This window comes from Abrus precatorius, unplaced genomic scaffold (genome assembly GCF_003935025.1).
Source record: "Abrus precatorius isolate BTA unplaced genomic scaffold, Abrus_2018 Scaffold7, whole genome shotgun sequence".
Lineage (NCBI taxonomy): Eukaryota > Viridiplantae > Streptophyta > Magnoliopsida > Fabales > Fabaceae > Abrus > Abrus precatorius.
Genome location: NW_020874417.1, coordinates 31,323,574 through 31,339,461, shown reverse-complemented (window position 1 = coordinate 31,339,461; position 15,888 = coordinate 31,323,574). Strand labels below are relative to the sequence as shown.

General features: G+C 31.0%; 2 protein-coding genes across 2 annotated transcripts; one reads left to right on the top strand and one right to left on the bottom strand.

Annotated features, from left to right (window-relative positions):
• The first annotated feature begins 2,503 nt into the window (after nt 1-2,503).
• On the top strand, nt 2,504-7,953 carry LOC113872347. Its single transcript, XM_027509840.1, has 8 exons — nt 2,504-3,583; nt 4,085-4,159; nt 4,239-4,310; nt 4,772-4,852; nt 4,963-5,060; nt 6,950-7,075; nt 7,641-7,689; nt 7,780-7,953. Exons 1-8 carry the CDS (start codon nt 2,648-2,650, stop codon nt 7,936-7,938), a joined length of 1,596 nt encoding a protein of 531 aa, XP_027365641.1. The 5' UTR covers nt 2,504-2,647; the 3' UTR covers nt 7,939-7,953.
• A 1,613-nt stretch (nt 7,954-9,566) lies between these two features.
• On the bottom strand, nt 9,567-12,548 carry LOC113872380 (ran-binding protein 1 homolog b-like). The gene is made up of 4 exons (XM_027509892.1): nt 12,318-12,548; nt 12,075-12,226; nt 11,846-11,971; nt 9,567-10,299 (listed from the first exon to the last, which is right to left on the bottom strand). Exons 1-4 carry the CDS (start codon nt 12,467-12,469, stop codon nt 10,046-10,048), a joined length of 684 nt encoding a protein of 227 aa, XP_027365693.1. The 5' UTR covers nt 12,470-12,548; the 3' UTR covers nt 9,567-10,045.
• Between the last annotated feature and the right edge of the window lie 3,340 nt (nt 12,549-15,888).

The following is a 15,888-nucleotide window of genomic DNA, read 5'->3' as shown; positions in this document are numbered from 1 at the left end:
TTATTGCCTTTTTAGATACGACTCCACATTGGCGTACGTTTCAAAATTGATGTTTTGTTACATTTCCTTCACACAAATCTATTAATCAATTCACTGTTTCCAAACTCTTGCCAAGTGCCACAAAGCGACGTATTCATTATTTCTTAAATCATGGCAACCTTAGACATAACATGTGACCAAGTCCAAAATCTTAAACTTTTTTTTAACACCACCAATCAAGATTTGTTCTTTTGATGACTGCTACGAAAAGGACTAATATAACGTAAGTGTTTTAATTAAGGGCAAGATTAGCTGATGATACTCTTTCTACGAATGACAGTATTTTGACCTAACATTGAATAGTTGGTTTTAGTGAATTGTGATTTTAAATAACAACACTCGTAATTGTTTAAGTTTCAATATTGAAGTTGATAGTTTAAGAATATTTAATCTGACCAACATTATTGATTTAAAGTGTTTGAATTATGAAGTTATAGGTGTAGGAAAAAGAGAGAAAAAAACTCTAAATATATTTCACAAAATCTAAAGCATTAATACTAATTACAATTTTAATCAAACAAGAAAGCAAATCACTGAACAAGGAAGTATGGAAACTAATATAGAAAGATGATGAGTAAAAAGAGAACAATAATAACATTCTGATGTCAATTTTCCCTTTGAGTTGATTTTTTTTATGTATTGCAAAAATCAATAATTTTATGTATGACAATCTACAATTGCATGATAATATATATAGCAAAAATTGCAATTAGTAATTGCATTACATTTGTTTATTTTTAAAAAAATAGAACTGTGTAAATAATAGATATAAAGTAATATCAAATTGTATTCTTTGAAAGTAAATGTTAATAAATAATTTTATAACATGTGAAACCCTATTTTTATTCAAAATACTTAAAATTACATGTATACAAAATACATTAAAAGTGGAAATGTAAAACATGTTTTCCAAAATCCAAATAAAAACGAAAAGGGGAAGTCACATGAGGAAAGCAGAAAGATTCCTATATTATTGCCATCCTAATATTCAAGGCCCTGTCCTATCTAACAAGAACAAATTTGCATCATTGAAGGGTGCAGGTGATCTTGGAGAAACATACGTAAACTACGAAATAGGAAGGAAAAAAAAGTGTGATTGAGTTTTGAGGAGATGGGAACAACTGAGGAGAAATCATTGACCTGAGCATATTTCTATGAAACTGCAAAAATGTTAATTTATGTGGTAAAAAGTTTAATTTTTACATATTTGATTATCAATTTTTAAAAGCTTGTCTAAACAATATAATTGATTATTTTTTCAATTTAAAGAGTTTCACTTAATAAATATATTATGTAAGAGTTAATGTTGAGTGCATAAATCAACATAAAGAATTGTTCAATTTTAATATATAATATGAATCGTAGATTTTGAGTACGTCCTTGTCCTAACCATTTGAAATAATGAATGGCTTAGGTTAATTGTCATTATCCAATAATTAATTATTGTAAATATTACAATTTTTGTTCAGCACTCATAGCTTTTCTCTTTACTTTTGGTTCTTCCATATTTTCCTCTTCCTTGTGGGAGACCTCATAGAGAACTAAAGGTGAGATTTCAGATAGGAAATCCAACAAAAATCAATTGAGTAGGTAATATTCGTTACTTTAGTAAATGAGCAAATTGTTTGAAAATGATATTATCATATTACATTATTATTTTTATCTAATAACCATACATCATTTAATTGCTAACTCAGGTTAGCCTACGTCAAAAACAAAATTTAATATTTTACAGACTTGTTATCACTGATAATTTTACTGCTAACTCATGCATGAACCACTTAAATTACTGTTTAGCATGAAAAAATAACTTAGAAAGTTCACACAAATCAATTATTTGAAAGTTTTATTAGCTGAATATTAAATAATTAAAATTTGAAAACAATATTTACTTGACTGAAATCATGCAAGTTAAAAACGGTTTCGTGATTCATTCTCAGAAAAAATATTTTTGTATTGGGCCGAGTTTCGGTTTTTTGGTCCATTCTGTGGCCTTTCTTGGCATCGGGCCGCATGTACTGATAGCCTTTGAGCTTTAACTTTCGGGCCTATGATTTACCAATCTGTTGAAAAAAATGATAACGGTGTAAAAAATTAAAGCAGGTAAAAGAATATCATGAGCTTGAGATATAAAATCATTACATTTCATTTTTTGTATAAATGTCAATTAAATTAATAAAATTTAATATTTATAAAAAAAATTTGAGCAGAATAAGATAAAATTTATTTTTTGAATTAAAAAATATATTATATATATTATAATATTTTTTTTATTGTATCAATCATCTTATTATAGATTCGTTTTTTCTCTTTATTATTAAATAAACTGTATAATATATATTAGGTAATTGTAATACTTAAAAAAGTTTATAAATATAATGAAACTTAAAAAAAAGAATTAAAATTTTCACAATTCATATAAAATAATTTATATCGTCTTCTTATGTCTCGCGTAGAATTAATTAAATCAAATTTCAAAGGTAAAAATATCAAGGAAAACAAAGGCAGAGAGCCAGAGACATGAAACCTCAAAAGGATAAAACAAAAATCAATATTTTCGTGTCTGTCTGAAAACCAAAGGTGATGTTGTGTGCAACAGCATACCAAGATGCCATTTATTCTTCATCCCTGTAAGTTCCTTTGCTTTCCAAAGTGCACAAAACCTGTTAAGGATATCAGTGTTTTCAGCAGCACCTTCATAAAGAAACCACACAACAACCCCACCAAGAACCCGTCTCCGACGCCCCAAAAGTTTTATTCTTTTGACAAGTTTGTTTTTTGCAACCCTCGTGCTTCCCTAGTTTCTAAGAAATATTCAATCTTGGGTGATACCCATTTCACATTTTGCTCCAAGAATGATGGGTTTGATGGGTTTTCCAGTGATTTTTCCCAAGAAGCTATTGAGGATGGAACCCAAGAACTTGAAAGCGAAAAGCTTGAGTTGCTGAACAAGCCTTCTCCTGTGCGTGTTGCAGAAGAGTCTTCCTCTGAAGTTGAAATGGACCAAGAGGAACCTTCTAAAGAGGAGGCTTTGGCACCTTTCTTGAAGTTTTTCAAAGGTAATGACTCTGTGAAGGATTTTGAACAAGATGGTGAGGTATTGGGAGTTTCTGAAGAAAAAGATGACGTTGGTGGTGATAATAAAGAAGAAGAAAAGAAGGTTAATGTTGAGTACTACGAGCCAAAACCTGGGGATTTTGTGGTGGGTGTTGTTGTTTCAGGTAATGAAAACAAGCTTGATGTCAATGTGGGGGCAGACTTACTAGGTACAATGTTGACCAAGGAAGTGCTTCCTTTGTATGGTAAGGAAATGGAAAACTTGTTATGTGATGTGAACAAGAATGCAGAGAGTTTCATGGTTCATGGGAAGATGGGAATCGTGAAGAATGAGGAGGCAATAAGTGGAGTACCAGTGCCTGGAAGGCCTGTTGTAGAGACTGGAACCATTTTGTTTGCTGAGGTTTTAGGTAGAACTCTTAGTGGCCGGCCATTGCTTTCTACAAGAAGGCTCTTTCGTCGAATTGCTTGGCATCGAGTGAGGCAGGTTTTCCTCTTTCTTTCACTCCCGTTTTCCCCGTCACTATGTTTAGTTTAGTAGATATTCCAACTTCCATGCATAATTTGTGATATGAAGCATCAGTACTTGCATTTTCTTCACCTGTTTGTAGTGGTTATGCACCCTACAATGATCTTAGATACTTTACCTATATGTGTCTATGAAGTATCCGAGCCTTTTTTTAAGTTATGAAAATCTGAGATGGCTGGATACATACAGATAGTGAGGGAGCTTTGATATCTTTCAATATGGATTCTTCAAGTTTCTGATTTTTCATTTTCCCCTGACTATATGGCATGAGATGCAACTCTTTTATGTTTATATCAATGCAACATTTCTGTATGTTTTGGGATTTCCTAACAAAACTGATGCCCATAATCTAATGAATGCTACTTTGTCCCCGTTAGCTTTCTTAACTCATGTAAAGTCAAATAACATCTTTTTAATGCTGAGAAGATTTAAATTTTCAATTTTTAATGTTTTGGGCAGATAAAACAGCTCAATGAACCTATAGAGGTTAGCATTACAGAATGGAATACTGGGGGCCTGCTAACAAGGATTGAGGTTTGCTCCGTTTACCATAAATTCATGTTAATGTGGCATTTGACCAAATGTTTATCTCTCCACAAATTTGGATGTGCAGGGTTTGCGAGCTTTCCTACCCAAGGCTGAGCTAATAAAAAGAGTAAATAGCTTTACTGAATTGAAAGAAAATGTAAGTTGCAGAGTTGGAATATTTGTCCATGCCAGAAAAAAATCAGTTTTTTATTGGGATGACTACTTATCTTATAAGTGTCTGTTGATACTCTCTGATTTTATCTTCTGTTATTTAGTAGATATGCTTATAACAATAATCAGTTTTTTTTTTTCCCTGTATTTTTTAACCTGCACCAGCCTTGATTTAATCCATATATATCATGCTGGGGGTTCAGAGTATAAAAAGTGATATTGCATAATACTTTACTACTTTATGAGCTTCCTCTAGGTATATGAATGTAGCATATTTTATAATTTTTTCAGAAAATTACCTGAAAAGATTCTGTACTTCTTTAAATACCTGCTAATTTTTACGTTTCTTTACAGCTGGAAGACTCCTATTAGTTTGACAGAATACATTTGTAGTTATCATTTGTCTTTATCGTCTTCCCATACTAGTACTTGATTATAATGATGTAGGTGGGACGCCGTATGTATGTACAAATTACTCGAATAGATGAAGCTAAAAACAATTTGATGCTTAGTGAAAAGGAAGCTTGGGTTAGTATTCAAATCTGTTTATTTCCTAGTCTTCCTTGCGTAATTTTTTCATAGTTTTTCTTTCTTTTTTTTGTCTGTTGAAATTCCTGCTGTGCTATATGACGTTCCAGGAAAAGCTATATCTTCGTGAGGGAACACTTCTAGATGGGACTGTAAAAAAGATCTTTCCATATGGAGCCCAAATCAAGCTAGGAAAAACTAACAGAAGGTCAGTGACTGCTTGGATATGGATTGCAAACTCTTGTGCATTTTTTTCCTGTTTAGTAAATCACAGTCATAACTTTATTCAAAGGGGTTCCAATAGGGTGTAATTCTCATTGCAAGGGATAATTCCATCTTAGAGTATTGTTAGATGTTTCCAAATGCCACTTGTGAAGATAAGAAAACTTAATTCAAGTTGGTTTCCTGCATATGGCTGATGGAAAACTACATAAATCAGGCACACTGACATACAAGTGTTTTCTTAAATTCTATGATTTGGCCTTGGAAATTGGGGAATTGTTTTGAGCTGCATCAACACTAATGAAGCAAATTGGTCAATCATTGCTGTTAAATTATTTAGTGGATTGCCACTATGTTCCTTTTCCACTTATTCCTGGCTGTAACAACATTTAAGACTGTTAAATGGATTTGATTAGTGTTTTACAACTATCAATTTGAGTTATGTTCTTTTCAAATATCTATTAAACCGAAAAGCTTTAGTTGTAAGGTTCTGGCATATGAATGTTCTATATCTCTAAAACACTCCCCCTCCCTTCCCCATGGGTCATGCGAGAAGCTTCATACCTGGCTAAAGAGGCTTTAATAACATGCTGAAGACCAATTCTACCAAAAGCTTAAGATGTTGAGTGCAGTTACACAAATGGTTTTATTTTTCTAACACATCTTTGCCGAGTTGAAAAAATAAGTCTCTCCCTTATTTTGAGTGATATGCTCCTTCTGACTTAGCATGTAAATTGGCTCAAAAATAGCTTAAAAAATTTCTCCCCTTCAGTTACAGGGAGGGGTCATGACCCCTAAGCCCAACAACATCCCTTCAGAAACTTTAAATTCTGTTTGAAATTTTTTAAAAGTTCTATATATTTGTAATGGTTTGGTCCCTCAAAAAATGATGGTATAAATATAATCTTTGGCATCCTGACATCCACAATGAGTAAATCCTAGCTCAGCTTCAAATAATGACATATTATGCTGCATCTTATAGATCCAGGGTACTAATAGAGGTGCAACACTTTAGCCACACATTCTGACTAGACCCATAAAAGGTAGGGAGGCTTTAATATAAAAAAACATGATCTTAGTATACCATATTTTCCTGGTCTATTGAAGCTTGCTTTAAAATGGTAGTCCATCCCCCTTTCATTACATTCTATTCTCTTTCTAAACTCCCAGTGAGATTTAAACTTGGGGTGTCAACTTAAAGTATCCAATGGGAATGTTGCATCCCTTTGTCTCCATGGATTCTTCACAACTAGCCTGTAAAAAAATATATAAAAAGGAAATTCCATGCAAAATAATAGGGAAAGTACTTTACATAAAAAAGCTGAAGTTCCAAAAGAAACATTTGAAGTTTTGGGAATTGCCGGTAACTAACAAGCAGTTTTATTAGGGTTCACACACATTTCTACCTTGTAAGAAGTGTTTCCTTCAAATTTCAAAACAACATAGATAGATGTAAAAATTTCCTTAATTTTTCTTCATTTCTTTTATCTAGACCATATTTGGCATTGTATTGTTTTTAATCCAAAAATAGATGTGACATAAATTGTAAATTTAACTGTTATTGGTCAAGTTACATTCTGTATGTGAATGAAGCTAACAAATATAATATGCATCAATCCTTGTTACTGCATAATTTTCCTTATTATTTCCCTATCTATCATGGTTTTAATATTCCCGTGCACATATCTATCCGTATCATTGTTGTATCATCTGACATTCTGGTTTGGATGCTCTGATGTCAAGAGGCTTTATAGGCATTTTATCATCTTCAAGATTTGATATCAATTTTATGAGTTTCATTTGTTTAAGCTGGATTAAATCTGCCCCTTATACATTGACTTGACATTTTAAATGAACCTATTGGATGTCTTTCAGTGGTTTGCTGCATGTTTCAAATATCACTCGAGCTGACATTACTTCTGTCAATGACATACTTTCAATTGATCAGAGCGTTAAAGTTCTTGTGTTGAAGTCAATGTTTCCTAATAAAATTTCCTTGAGGTAATGGATTGCTCACTTTAACTTCCTTCTGTAATTGTTGGGTACATTTAGTTTGTTCCTGTTTAATTTGCCATATTTAGTGAACCTGGACAACTTACCAAAAATAAGGCATCACCTTTAAAAGGAGAAAGATAAGGCTATCACGTTATACAGAATGGTTTAATCCAATTTAAAAACTGTAATTTTTCCAATTCTAGATGATTTTACCTGATGGCAATTTGATGTGTAAAGTTTCAACTTATTAAAACAAATTAAAATAGTGGGAAAAACACATATGGGGTGGCACAGTGGAAGTGGGAGAATTAAAAGATCACAAGGTTGAGTTGTGTTGCCAAAAAACTGCTTTACACCTTGAGTCCCCTGACTTTTTCATCGGAGAATAGAATATCTTTATTGGGCTCTCTCAAATGAATGCTCCACAAACTACTTTACACTTTCTTGTTCTTTACCCACTGGATGTGTTTAGTTTCAAGCCTTTTTCCCCCTAAACTCGTAAAAACTTCATTAGATTATAACATTGAGCAATCATTTGCTGTGATGGTAATTTGCCTTTCCTACCATGCAGCATTGCAGACCTTGAAAGTGAACCTGGTCTTTTCCTGTCAAATAAAGAGGTATATCTTTATTATTTTCCAATTAAAGTTCTCTTTAGTTTTACTTGGACTGATATTTATAAATGCTTTATTTATTTTGGTTATAAAAAGAGAGTATTTCTGGAAGCTGATATGATGGCAAAGAAATACAAGCAAAAGCTACCACCAGCTATTATCACTCGACAATTAGAACCCCTATCAACCAGTGGCCTCCCTTTCGAAAATGAAGCACTTTATGCAAACTGGAAGTGGTTTAAGTTTGAAAAGTAATGCATGGAACAATTTGACACAAAAGCATGAAAATATTCACTGACTGAAGCTCAATTGAGAGAACATGACATTGCATGGGGAAGTGCCTTTCCGAAAGAAAACATTAAGAGCCTCCAATGGTTTTTGTTTTGATGCGGTCATTGTTCTCCTGATGAGTAGCGCAAAGATCACAAAGCCGCAAGTGTGTGGCGAAAAGGATCAAAGCGTAATTTACTTCACGAGGTTGATTTTTATTAAGGCTCAGTAAAGTTTTTGCACTATCGTCAAATTGTGCTGACACTTCATTTTTGAATTTTTCAGGCTAGAGTTTTTTTTAATGTTCTAACATATTAATGATAGTGTAAAAGTTTTACATTGAGAAGATCAAAATTAAGTCCAAACTGTAATGTATTACATTCATTCACTCAAATTTTGATGTTTTCTTTTATATATATATATATATATATATATATATATATAAAATATCATCTTGAGCTTCTCCTTATCCTTTTGGCCTTTTGTACTGTTTTTAAGGGTTTGGACATCATTGATTGCAAATTTTAGTAGCAATAGCCAATGGGAATTGGAGGGAATTTCTTCTACTCTTCTAAAACTGGATGTTTCAGCTCATTCAAGTTTGTCAGCAAAGTGGGTGGTGATTACACTTTTATGATTAGTTGACGTGAAGCCCTTTGGTACTGGAAATAATTGATCTTTTGAAAAAATCAAGCACCCCCCGATCATTGTAGGTGCCAACTATCTAGAACGATAAAAGTAAATCCCACGAACGGTACGTTTCCAAATTAGAAAAAAAAAAAAATCCTAAAACACGTACTCTTCATAGATGTATCGTTATTTTTTATTATAAAATTATCTTAAAGATAAAAATAAGATAAACAGTCAAATTTGAAGTAAAATTTGACAAACGAGCAAGCACTGCAGAATTATAGAAACATGTCTCTCAATAGATATATCTAACAATGTGTTAACGGAAAAAGAGAAAAGTTAGGAATGAATTTAATTAAAAGAAATTAAAATACTTCCTGAAACTTGAAGACAAAAGTCTTTAAACATTTCAAAGCAAAGTTACTCAAAAATGAATTTAAGACTTTTAATATATTAATGCACATTAAATTTGTAATAAATTCAAATTGGATTTATTTAAATATGCAAAACATTTTTATCATTTATTTACAAAACTCAAACTTGATACGTCTTTTCTTAAAAGCGAATCCAATTCTTTATCATTAAAATCAAAAGATGTTGAGAAAAATAAAATAAAGGCTCTTAAAATTTAATAAATTCCTTTTGAAAGATGCTATTAAAACTTGAATTCAAATAATAACCAAGCACACCCATCCTATGAAATAATGTAACTTTCTTCAAACTAGATATGCCGTACTCATCTTCATACACGTTAAATACTTTAATTGCATACTATAATTTTATATTTTACATCAATACAGATGGTAATATCCAAAAAATGAAATAATTTACAATATTTTATATTTTTATCGTGTACATAATAACTTTCTTTTTTTAAAAGTATCCTTTTGTTTAAAATTTATATTTAATGTAAACGTTACCTTATGTTAGAACCGTATTCGATTTAATGTAATTTTGTCCATTCCATTCTACGCAGTCACTCAATCCAGACGCCATCCAAACAAAAGAGAAAGACAACCGTCTGATTATTTTTTCTGTATTTTCAGACCCTATACGGAAAACTTACGACGAAAAATATAGCTGCAGGAACAGGCGGAAAAAACCATGTAGTTTGAGTCCGGAAAAAAACTGAAACTCAAACAATTTGTACCCAAAACCCTTGCTCAACTATTTCTCGACTGCACCCTCCCAACCAACATGACTCATTACTCGCAACAAATACATATTTAGAATGAAAATAACAAGACTCCCAGACCCCGAAAGCTCAACCAGTCAAGCCACAAAATTCAAACTCAACCCTAACTTTGCCTGCTGACAAAAACTCAAGACACAAACAGCTCAATTCAGTGATACAATCTGATGACTATTAAGTATGAGAATATCCCAAGATTCGGGCAGCAAAACCATCAACCCCCTAACCTTGTCAGACCACCGAGTAGTATAGAATATGAATGAGTAATACTCAAGCTGAGGAAGCAGGTTCTTCAACTTTCTTATCTTCATCTGCCTTACTTTCTTTTGCAGATGCCGATTCTCTTTCCTCAGTTTTGTCATCAGATATCTTCTCATCTTTCTTCTCTCCATCGGCCTTCTCATCGGCCTTCTCTTCTACACTCAATTGCTCAATGAGACCAGCTGCTGCAGATGCATCATTCTCTTCCTCTCTATTCTGAGACTCGGCAACTTCTTGGAATGTTTCCATGAAGCTTTTGCAATCTAAAAGGAAAGCAAGCCAACAGAAAATAATTAAATATAGACATGCAATTAGAAAATTACCCCTCGTACATCCACACAATACTCCTATAGGCTATACCACTCAGCCAAATAGAGCATAGGAAAGAGCATATCTAGGAAAATAAAGTTAATATGCATATCAATGTATAGATCATTCAGACCATGGAAGGGTAAATGGAAAATCATTTCATTTCAGACATCGGCACTGATGACAAGTATACACTGAATCCTGGAAATTGAAATGGAGTGAATACATGTACCATAATATCAACTAAAGAAACTTTTATTCAGGCAATACACTGATGAGTGTCTAAACCAAACTAAGACCTCTTTTAGGGGGTATAGAACAATCTGTGCCTAAAGTAATTTTAATTAATTATTAAGTACACATAAGTGAATGTTTAAAATAGATTTGTACACGTGTATCTGTGAGCCTAAAGTTTTCTGAAGAACTTGAGAACCAAAGATCACATAACACAAAATATAAGTCGCATTACATTTAAAAATTAAAAGGAAATTCATATAAATGAGTTGCCATGATAATTATACTCATAATCGTAGAGATATCAATTGCATTTGAAAAGCAGTTAATCAAATACATAATGCAGTAGCAGCACACACACAAATCGGCTGGGCCAAAGCAGGCTGCGCTAAATTCAGTGAAACTTAAAGCCATGAAAGAAAATATGATATATACTGAGAAACTGGCCGTGCCAAAACATATAATACGTCTAAAAATTTTCCTACTACTAATAAATATAGCTTGACTAAGGTCAGAGATTCTTTTATAAATACTGATATAGAACATAAAATATTCTCAAATCTTTTGTGATGACTAAATCACTTAATGAGAGCCCGTATTGATTCTGGAATATGTGCAGATAATCCACATAAATCAAGACACTACACAACAATATTTCTCTGTCAAAAATACTGTAGCCAATTATGCTGGAGAACAGATATCGAAATAAACAGAGGATATGCTGATAAGTGGCACATGTTAAAGCCAGTTCGGTCATTCTCCTTCGACTATGCATCAATGAGTGTAAGACAAGTAAGTTTTTTCAATGAAATTACTAGAAGACCACAATACACTTGCATAGACAAAGTCGCCAGACTATAATTTCCCAGCTCATGGAGTGTGAACATGTACTTCAAACACTGAACTCATCAAATGACTTAATGAAAACTTTGCAATGTGAGTGTTTTAGCAGAGATTCATCAAAAACAACTTTATGCTAATGTTCCGAGGAGATACTGAGTGCAGAATAAGACACCGTGCATATTATATTCCAGATTAGATGGATTTAATATAGTGAAGTGACTAAAAATTGCAACTATCAAATGCAACAGATGAATTCTCAAATCAATGTTAGGTGGTAACAGATAACTCCAAGGCATCTAGATGTCAAGTTGAAAAACAAAGAATCACGAAATTGATCTAAATCAAAAGAACTACAGACCCAACACATTAACTGCATCTAAACAAAAGAATCAGCAAATTGAAACTTGAAAACGCAGAACTTACTTTCAACAGAAGGAAAACGAATGCAGAAAAGCTCATCTTTGAGTTCTCCATCGGCATAGTCCCTTGCATGCCAAACGCAAGATTTCTCATTCCCAGCATGCTCTTGCACAGTCATCGTAGGCAAAACTGCGACAATCGAGAGTCAAGAAAACAAAACCAGAAAACCGAATCTCATAATCAAAATCGGCGACGCAGACACAAAAGCACATGAAGAAAAGAGTGCACATACTGAGATGATTGGCGCAGATCTTGAGAGTCTTGGATTGCCTCATGAGAAGCCTAACCTTGCCAGAAACCTTATGCTCCAGGAACTTGACGGTACCCGCACCTCGCTCCTTCCACTGGTTCCCATCCTTGTCGAACCGGTAAAGCTTCGATTTGCTGCGATCAGTGAAAGAAACCAAATCGATCAGTGGCAAAACCGTAAAAATCTAAAAGAAGAGGTAGAAAATAGGATAATGAAGAGGCATACAGATCTAGAATGGGATCTTCATCCTCCTCGCCAGTGGTGACGGCAACCTCCTCGAGCTTGACGATGGGAGCAACGTGAGCTCCGGTGTCCTCATCTTCGCCGGGGGCGGGTGCCTCCTCCTCTTCACGGTGCTCGGGATCGGCGCTCGACATGTTCTGGAGATAGAGAGAGAGTGTGTAGTGCCGGCTAGGGTTTGGAGAGTGTGAGATGGTAGTAGTGAGAACGGTGGAATGTGAGTTGTAGAGAATAGACTATAGAGGGGTTGTGTTGTGCCAAAACAATCATGCTGGGCTGAGTGGGCTCTTTTGCATCTACGGTTAGATCATTGCCACGTCCCTTCTTTTTCGTTTTTCTTATAAATATGGAAATATTTTTTTCCTTAATGATGTTATCTTATTTTAATTATTTTCTTTTTCTAATAAAGTGTATAAAATATTTATAACTGTTTAATCGAAAATAATAATGATGAGTCAAACGGCAAAAAATACTTTTTAGTTTAAGCATAAATAATAACATTAACTCGTTTTAATAAAAAAATTGTTTTGCTATTGTACCATTCATGAAAAAATAAAAGTAGAAGGTTAACTTGCATTCACTTTTTTTTTAAATAGTATATTTTATTTTTTATTTTTTATTTTTTACATTACTCTGACTTCTTGTTTATATAATTGTATTAAAAAAATAAATATGAAATGTATAATAAAAAATTGTATACATTAAAAAAAGTTGGAGAAAGATAAATAAAATAAATATATTAAAAAAATATTGAATGGTATGAATATAATTTACTCAAAATATTAGCATAGATCATTGTTATTAAAAGAAAACATTATTTATATAGTTGTTTTAAACACCTACGCTATCTTGTTTTTATATTTTATTACAATTATTTAGATTTCTTATTTATTTACACCATCCTCCTATAGGTGTCCGAAGATGTTAAAAAATATATATATCAGCTGTTAAATTTGGAATTTTGATTAGTTGTATTTTTGGTCAGTAAAAAATCCGAAGCAAACAATTGATAGAAAGATAACGTTGGAATCGTGTGATGATTGATAAGGAGAAATATTGTATAATTTTTATTCTAAGTATATTTTATAGAAATAAAATCTATATGTATGATTTGTATATTAACTACTTTCTGTGAGTTTTATTTTTATAAAATATGCATTATGATTTTCCATATTAATTTAAATTTTCACGCAATTTAATTTTTTATAAATTTTATATCACACGATAATTAAAAAATATATATTTTGTTATTATTAAGTTGAATCAATCACGCCTTTCATTGATCTAGTTATTGAATTAAATATAAGAATATTTGGATCATTGATTAATTATATATTTATCTTTTCTGGCTATACTCTTTCTCGTCCATCCATGTCTTGCATAAGCTTATTATCAGACATGCTTTTCTTGTGGAGTATTATTTACATTGTTAAAGCTTTGTGTTTTGAATTTAAGTTTGATAATAGTTAATTAAAATACAAGTTTTAAATAACTTTTTTTAATATATTTTCACGTATTGTAATTTTAGTTTTAATAGTTTTGATTATTTATACTTAATTAATTTAAAAATGTGCAATTTTAATTGTTCACATTTGTCTTTTAAATTGCATAATTTTAATTGCTTATATTCAGTCCTTCTAACTGTTTAAATGTTTTATAAATTCTTTATTTATTTGTATAAATCAATAAAATAGGCTTAATTTAGTTATTTTAAAAAATAAATATAAAAAATTAAAGAGACTAAAATTACATATTTAAAAAATGACAGGAACTAAATTTAAGTAATTAAAGTGACCAAAATATTACATTTAAAAATTTTAAAAGAACTAAATATGAGCACTTAAAATAGAGGGACTAAAATTACACACATTAAAGTATATAAATAAAAAATATAATTAAATAAAATATATAATAAATAAAAAGGTTTAATTAATTATAAAAAATAACATTTCTTGTCAATTGGATGAATCATGATACATGATTAAATAATAATATATAGTATCAACGTGTTTTAATCAAAAGTATCATCACCCAAAATGTTACACATACAGGCAATGAAATTGAAATAAAATTCAGTTTGAATTTTCAGAACTGAATTTCTTACCTTCAATATGCAGTTATGCTATTTTTTATGTTATGTTTACTACGCATTTAAATAGTAAATTAAATAACATAATATTTGAGATACATAAAAATAATAAAATAAAATATAAATTTGATTATGTTTTTATATTCTTACTACATTAACTATTTTTTAATAACACTGGTCAGTTTTAATAATTTAAAATCAATTTTAAGTTTAATGTTTTTTTTATAATAATCCTTGTTTAGCATTACTTGACTTTTTAGGCCTGAGTTTTTTTTTCTTGTTTGCTTGAGGAAGTAATTTTACGCACCACATAACCATATTTCTTGCAATATTTTTACAAAGATATTAACAATATACTAATTTAAAAATACTGTTTAGTATAATTTTGTAAAATATCAATTTAAAAAAAAAAAAAATACTTATGACATTAATTAATTTTTAAACATTATTTTAAAATTTTAATCATCCAATCACAGAAAATGTATCGAATAATATACATATACCGTTAAACCATTCTTACCTTGCAATTAATGATTTTGTACTGTGTCGTAACTATTTTTCTTCTCATCCCCAACACTGAAATTAGAGGCAACAAAGTGAGCACTGTGAAGTTGGTTCTTTGTGGACTTCTCCTCGAGTGACGAAAGAAATTATCTCATCAAGTGTTCATTCGCGATTTTGAATCCTTTAGTTTTGTCAAATTCATACGAGTTCACCAACATATGTGTAAAATTTCTAACTTAACTATTTTCATTAAAAAAACAAAATTGATAAAAAGAAAAAAACAGAGGAGAAAAATAAAAAAAATAAAAAAGAAGTGTACTTTACATTTATATGGAAAAAATTTCCATCTCGATTATTTTGTGGCAAGAACTCTTTTTGTTTATCCTTAAATTAGCCCAAGTTTCAAAAAAATAAGAACCGAGATATTCATTCAATAAAATGGGCCATAGCCCAAGGCCCGCTATTTAACTTGAGGGTTGGGAGAAATTATTTGAGCCATGGATATTTCTTTACCACGAAAATAAAAACAATGGGTAATCTTAACAACGAAATAAGTTATGGATAATTGGTATGCGAATTCTTTCTTTTTCTCTTTTGATATTTAGTATTTATCGTTATTTTACAATTTTTTTAGATAAAATCTATGACACCTCTTTTAATTTAGAGAAATTGATATCCTTTCTTATATAATCTTGAAGAAAAAAATTGTTAATATTTTTTTATTTTTAAAATATTCAAAAAATCATAATCGTTAACTTAAAGAGAATATGAAATATCGTTTTAAGTTTATGAGTATTATAATAAACACTTATTTTTATATGTATTTATAAATTAAATTATCTTATTCTTAAAAAAAAAAAAAGTTTTGACATCTACATTTGTTCAGATACTCATAGCATAACATTCATTAACTAAACTAATAATAAATAATAAAAAAGAAATCCTAATAAACAATATGCATAT